Source organism: Centruroides sculpturatus, unplaced genomic scaffold (assembly GCF_000671375.1).
Source record: "Centruroides sculpturatus isolate CEXI.00-Female unplaced genomic scaffold, Cexi_2.0 scaffold68, whole genome shotgun sequence".
Lineage (NCBI taxonomy): Eukaryota > Metazoa > Arthropoda > Arachnida > Scorpiones > Buthidae > Centruroides > Centruroides sculpturatus.
Genome location: NW_019384331.1, coordinates 83,374 through 91,117, shown reverse-complemented (window position 1 = coordinate 91,117; position 7,744 = coordinate 83,374). Strand labels below are relative to the sequence as shown.

Below are 7,744 nucleotides of genomic sequence, written 5' to 3'. Positions count from 1 at the left end.
TAATTTCCAATTAAGCATTCAATCTAAATACTTTAAAAAATATGAAGGTATATTCTCTGTTAGGAATTGATATATTTACAATATTAAACAATACAATATTTAATCTTCAATTATTAACACTCATTAAGTATTGAACAATTTCAAAAATAAATCATTTCTATAGTGAGATGGGAATAAATTTTGATCATGGAATCAGCACAGTTTTTACTGGTAGTTTGTTAGTTCATTTAACATACCAGATTATTATTAGCTGAATTGTCTAAACAAATTTTTGGACTAGATTAATATTCTAAATTAATCAAATGATTGGACTCCTATAACTAAGAAAGAACTTTTTCAATTGGACATTTATTTTTTAAAAAAATTTTTTCCCCTCCATAAAAATATATTAATTTAAAACCTGTTTAAATATTTTCCTGGATAATTTATCTAAATATTTCTAAGTGCTTTTAATTGTTTTGTTTTTCTCTTTTTTTGAATAAGCAAGCATATAAAAATTTGATATCACAGAAATACAACTTTGTCTATAATCACAAATCATTTTTTTCCTATTATTTTGGTTTAAAAAATAAGTTGGGATGTTATAAATTTTTTTTACATTAAATTGCTTAAATTGAAATATTTTCAATATTTAATTTTTTTACCATGGAAAACACATGTTAATGTATTTATATATGAACTATAACATATTTACTTAAAAACACTTTTCATATCATTTTATCTATAAAAAAAAATTCTTTTTAAACCTTTACCTTTATAGATTTATATTAACATTTTAAATATTCATTAGAGAGAGAGAGAAAAAGAGAAATTTCTAAAAGAATATTAAAATTTTGTATATGTAACTAAATAAACTTTACATTTATCTTTACATTTCACTATTAAAATATTTTGATTTTAATAAATTCTGTTAAAAAATTAACATTATTTTTTAGCTTGATCATTAATTAATTAATAATTAATCATTAAAGTCTAGCAAAGTTAGATCTATCATCACCATTCAAAATTTTATTTAATTTAAATTAAAAAATCACAAAATTTCAAAATTATAATCTAAAAATATTTAAAAGCAATTGTAAAAAAGAGAAATCTTCCAATTATCCCTTGTTAAGAAATTCTTCATAAATGCAATAGTAGGAGAGAATTTATATAATTGCATTATTTAAAGATTTGTATCAAGTAAATTACTTTTAAAATATATTATTCATTTAAATTTCAATAAAGTCAGCAAATATTTTAGAATTTTATTTAATTTTTTGAAGTTCAGACAAATCCAATGCTTCAGTACTCAATAGAAAAATATATATCTACACAAATATTTATAAACTTTGTAATAATATGAGATACTGTAAATACTATGCCAATTCTTACTTATCATTTTTTTAATAAAGATGAAACAATTTAATTAATTGATTCAATACTTGTTTTTATATAAGAATTATATTTTTGCTATTATTCACAATTTAAATTCCAAATTTCAGTTAAATATAATAAATATAATTAAGAAAAGTTAGTGTTTTGTGTTAACTAAATTAATTATTTTAAGCATTTCTGTATTTAAAAAAATTAAACCAATACAAATATATGACTAATTAGTAAATACTAATTATCATATTCAAAAGAAAAATGTTAATCTTATTAACAATTAACTGCTATTTTCATATCAAGAAATTACCTAAAGTGTATTTCATAGCAAATATTTATACAAAAAACTAATTTTATATATATAATTATTTATATTTGAATATTATGAAATTAGCTAAGAAATATTTTAATAGAGATCACAAAAATTATCTAATGAGTCTAATGAAAATTCAGATAAACATACCATTTTCAAGGGTTAAGTTGTGAAGTTAACTAATTTTGAAAATCCCACATAGAAGTAAACAGTAACACTAAAATACTATATTTTATGGTTGTACATCAAATTGACTGTTAAAATATTGTAAAAGATTAAGTAAATATTGTTGGTAAAAGATTAAGTAAATATTGATTAAGTAAATATAGTGACACAACTCAAAAATTTCCAATTTTGAGTTTATAGTAGAAATATATAGCAAACTCCTCATTTTTTATGTGAAAGAATGAACACTAATATTTATTTCCAAAATAAATTTGAAAATTTTAAAAATCCAAGATCATGACAAAGCCTTGCAGGAAACAAAAAACTTTTAAGTGGCTGTTCTGGAAGAACTATTTTTTTGAGTTGTGTCACTATTCTTATGCACCGACAATATATTGAAAACATACCTTAACAATAGGAATAGCAATTAGATTTCATGAATTACATAAAGAAAGAAGAAATAATTTGCAAAAAGAATTTTATATATAAACAGGTCAAACATTCCAATCACTGGAAGAGATTTTTGTATACTGTATTTTGTTTGTTATTATTACCTATATGCACTATAAATATTTTATCAATATTATATATAAATAGAAAAAATAATCTTTTTTATGCTGGTTATTTAAGGCCATATTTATAACCATTCCAATTACCTTTAACTTTACTGTTACGTACATGAATGCTTATATAGTTAGTTCCTAATGCTTGATCTTTGGTTGTGAATACAGATGTTAGATAAAGTTAGTAAATGTACCATAAAGACACTATCTTATTCTAATATAAATTTTATTTATATTTCATTCAGTTAGTAAGTTAAGAATATCCTTTTATATTAAATTGTATACAAACAAAAAATAATTTACTTGGCACATTTTGTTTTCTTATTAATCATCATAGTCAATCAATAATAATAATAATTTCTAGTTTTTTTTAATGATAATGTTAGGTTTCAGAGTTCAATATAATCTGAAAATAAAAGAAAATGTAAAAGCTTAAAATATTTGCATATACAAGCATACCTCACTAATATGGAGTTAGATTCCATACACTGTAAAGCAAATCTCGTCTTAATGTGAAACAAGCCTTCATGCACTTGTATAAAATGCTAAAAACATATTTTCACTGTCATTTATTAAGTATGTAATAATGCTCATCCTAAAAAGAATAACAAAAAAGTAAAAAAAATACAGGAAATCCTTGTTAGTTCAAAATCCCACTAGTTTGAAGTTTTAAATATCTAACTGTACTATTTGTCCTGGCTGGGGATATAAAGTTTATATGTTAAGGAATTTGATTAGTTCAAAATAAGGCAACTGTACTTTGAAATTCAAAGTGAAAATTCTGTCCAAACTGCAATGTGTATGTTAACTCATGTTTACATACCTCCCTATTATAAGAAAATAATTGACCACCAACACTAATCTGGTCAATGTGTCTTTGGTTTTACAGTAACATACTTTTGGGTGTGTCACTTATCTCATAAAATATAGTTGGGTTTCACAGTTAAAGATTGGGCTACAAGTAGCAGATTGAGATATTTGTAGGGCTTTACACTACTAGATTTGGGAAACTTATCACTTTTTGGGTTACTTTAATCTAAAAAATAATTTGGATTACATTTGGAGAATTCTGCTTTACTTTTTTGGAAAATCTATCTAGCAACCTATCAGATTCTCACTGGACACATACTGTTTACCTGTACTTTATTTATATTATTATTAATTAACGAATGTAGCATTTTGTATACATAGCTGTATTCTATTTGCTTAATAAATTATATCAGTTACATGGCATTTGGCATATTGTATAGCAACATATACTGTAAATATTGGATAATTTTGAAGTTGTGATTATTTTGTCCCTTGAATTTCAAACTAATGAGGACTTCCTGTAAAAAGAAACCCCAAAAACTCACTTAGGAGTAAGCGCTGAAACATAAATATAATCAAAAACCATCATGTCAGCAAACTACTATAAAATGAAGTGTCTTAAAGTAAGATATGCCTGTATATTTTAAATCCTGGAATAACAAAAACAAATTTTGTTACAAAAATATAAACACTTTAATTTTTTATTATTTCTTAATAAAAATAAACCTATTTTAAAATTACAAATTGCTTTTAAATATATTAAAAATGTTATTTTATATTTATACGCATTTTGAATTTAATAAAAAAATTTATTCTTCATTATACAAGATTAGAATATTTATTATTATTTTAGAAGCTATATTATAATCAAGGAAATCAATAGGAGGATTAATTAATTGAAGTCCAATGTTCAGCTCTGTTCAAATTTTGAGAATGACACTGATTCAGATTTAATAAGAATACATGTTTATGATTGGATAAATACTTTTGCTCTTATTCAAGTATTTAATTGAGAATGAAACAAATATTTGAATAAGAGCAAAAGTATTTATCCAATCATAAACATATATTCTTATTAAAAGAAGTTTTTAAGAATGAGGACTACTGTCTATTGAATATTCAAATTATTGGATATTTATATGATTAATTATTTAATCAACTCTAAATATTAATCTAAAAGTTATATCATTTCATATTTATAAATTTGTTTTCATTTCAACTTAATTTTACTTATTTTGATAAAATCTTTAAACTTAAGTTAAATAGATCAAAATTATTTTTATAAAATATTGTTTGAAATGTAATAAATGTTGAACTTCAGTCATTCCTGCTGATAATATAGTAAAACTTAAAAATGTTAGAAGAAATGATATTTTTACTTTCTATCTAAATATTTTTCTATTATTCTTTTAAGAAAGTATATATTTTGATGTAAATACTATTATTTTTCTAAAATAAATGCATCATATAAATCTACTGATATTAAAAATACAATATTTAATTGTAAAGTACATTTATTTAAATTAAAATTTAAATAATTTCTCTCCTATAAAATTATTATACCATACCAATTAATAAATTCCATCAACATTAAAATTGTCAAATTTTAGAACTGCAGACTAGAATTGCTATTTATTACTAGAACTGATATTTATTATCTTATAAATAAAATCAATAATGATTCATAGGTAATTAAGTTAAATTTATTTAAAATAAATGTTAGTAATCATTAACTATATGCAATAAATCAAAACTCATATATCATGGAATAATTTATTACAAAATAATTATTTCTGTTTGTTGCAAGATTTCTCAATTTTAAGTTATATTTTTCAGTCATTTTCCATACAATTTTTTCCTTTGGAATCATATATAATCTATTGTGTATCAGAAATACGCAAGAAACATTGATAATTTAAGAATCAGAATGTCATAATATTATAAAAGAAACACTTATATATGTCTCAAAACATCATAAATACAAAATTGGACAGTGTAAAACAACTTGGAAGTGTTTGCAAAATTAGAGTTGGTCATTTTGAATATATTAAAATAAAATAATTTATCCTATGATATCTAACTTTGAACACATCAATTAAAATTTATATATAAAACTTATTTTTTTTATGAATACTATTTTTTGATATTAGATCTTATGCATAAGCAAAGTGAACTTTCTTTACCTGTATGGAATACATAATTCTGTATTAAAACAAATAATTTTTATATTTAAAAATATGAGTCACTTATTTTTGATTAATTTAGGATGGAACCAAAATTTAAGGTCTTTTAAGACAAAAAAAATGGTTGCAATTTTTATATGTTAGGTGATTATGGATACAAATTAATATATGAATGAATGAGAATAATGCAATAAACATTTATAGTTCTATAAGTTTATATTTCTTGAGAACATTTCTCACAGAATGAAAATAATAATAGAAAATTCATGATTTGTGATTATATTTAAAGTTTGGGAAGCATGTTATACCAGTGTAACAAAAGCCATTATTTTGTTATATCAGTAAATAAAGATAATGAAAATTAAAATCTTTTCACAAAATTCACACATTCATTAAATGGATCTATATTATATTAATGGAAGATCATATTTAAATTATAGAATTATATAAGTATTACATAATGTGGAAGATAAATTTAATAAAAATCGCTGTATTAGGAAAAGAAAGAGCATTCTTTGCAATATATGATATATTGCAATTATACGTTTTAGTTTAAAAATTATTCAAATATTTCCTATAAAATAGAAATATTTTAACAATTTTCATTTCATTTAAATGTATTAAATAAATAAAAACAATAAACAGATGTTATTGATACTGAGCTAGAATTCATTTTGGCACCAGGAGCAAAAAATTTCATATAATTTCATTATTATATTTTTAAAGAAAATCATGTTGTTGACATAAAAACAATAGAAACTTTTCATATTTATAATGTACAACTTTCATAAATTTTTCAAATTTCTCAACTCTAGTTTTGTTGATTTGCACAAAAACATGAAAGACCTGAAGCACCTTTAAAAATGCAAGATGTAATTATTCACTTGTTAATTAGTGAATATTTATGTTACAGATAAGGCACTAGGAAGGAACTTTACATAAGATTTTGAAATGTTTCAACAGGTAAATTCTTAGATAACAAATAATTATCATCTGCTTGTTGTTTCAGATGTGTTTCCAAATGGCTTTATCAAAATCTGAAAAATTAACAATAATTCATTAAAAAGAGAAAATTTCAGATTTTAGATTTTCTTAATTTATAAATCATATATATATGATTTACTTTCATATCAAACTAAGCTATTCTGCAAAATAACAAGGAAGAATGTGAAATTATACAATATGCAACTTCCATAAAAATCATTAACATATTTATAACTAGAAAAATAAATATACAAATTATATACATATATACTTACTTATGAATTAATTAGTTATTACACATAACCATGGCATGATAAGTGTACACCCCAGGGCATTCATGCTACAAATTGTTTTCATTGCCTACTTTTTGTTTGTTATATTTTATGATAATATAAGCTATTATTTTTATTATTGAAATATAAAAGTATTAAAATCTCTCCATATATAATTTTTAAAAATTCTTAAAGTTAATTAAGTTATTTCCAAACATCTTGTAAATAATTGTATATATAATGCACAAGCAAAGAATTCTTTGCACTTTTGCAATAATTTTTGTGAATCGTGTATTTGCATTTTTTTACTGAATGCTCACCTGGTGTTTAAAAACAAAATATTTTATCTGAGTTGTTTGAATCATTCTTGTGTATTGTCAGAAGTAAAGATGAATAGCAATAGGAAAAGCAAAAGCAAAGCTTTTGAATTGAATTTTAAATTGAAATTTCAAAATCACATGGGAGCCTGATATATGTTTTAATCCATTCCCACATGAAATCAGAATTCAGAGAAACTCACAAGTGCAATCGAAGGAGAGTGAATTCGACTGTTAAGAATTGGCAAAAAAGGTTCCTGATTGTACATCTTTACATGAACAAATTACGTGCAGTTGATATTTTATTTGTGATTAAACAAAATAAAATTAGAATTGTATTGATAAATCTAACTTTCTTTATTTTGATCTTTAAAGTCACACCTCATCCTATATGTGAGATTGTCTTATATGCAAGAAAATATGGTATATATATCAAGGCTGCGGAGTCTGAGCTGGGAGGAATTTCTGGCCAGAGGAGTTGGAGTCGGAAAAAATGCATCAACTATGACACATTTTTCTGACATTTTAAATTTAGTTAAATTTTCTTTCACTTAAATAGAAAAAAAACTAAACTAAATTTAAAATGCCAGTCAGAGTCGACACATTTTTCCCAACTCCAACTCCTCTGGCCAGAAATTCCTTCTGACTCCAACTCCATAGCCCTGCTACTAAGGTATATTGTAGTGTTGGCAATTATCATCACAGACACTTTTTTGTGTGTTATCCAATTGAAAAGGACCATAAGGCCAAAATGCATTTTGGAGAGGTTGAT

The 7,744-nt window shown here is 22.9% G+C and overlaps 1 protein-coding gene across 1 annotated transcript in view; it reads right to left on the bottom strand.

The window, feature by feature from the left end:
- Window positions 1–4,765: 4,765 nt before the first annotated feature.
- The window catches only part of LOC111629781 (alpha-1,3-mannosyl-glycoprotein 4-beta-N-acetylglucosaminyltransferase B-like), a 64,921-nt gene continuing 61,942 nt past the window's right edge, over window positions 4,766–7,744 (bottom strand). Inside the window, exon 11 of the mRNA XM_023373694.1 lies at window positions 4,766–6,436. Within this exon, the coding sequence (XP_023229462.1) occupies window positions 6,389–6,436 (48 nt within the window). The 3' untranslated portion in view covers window positions 4,766–6,388. The remainder of the gene's footprint in view (window positions 6,437–7,744) is intronic.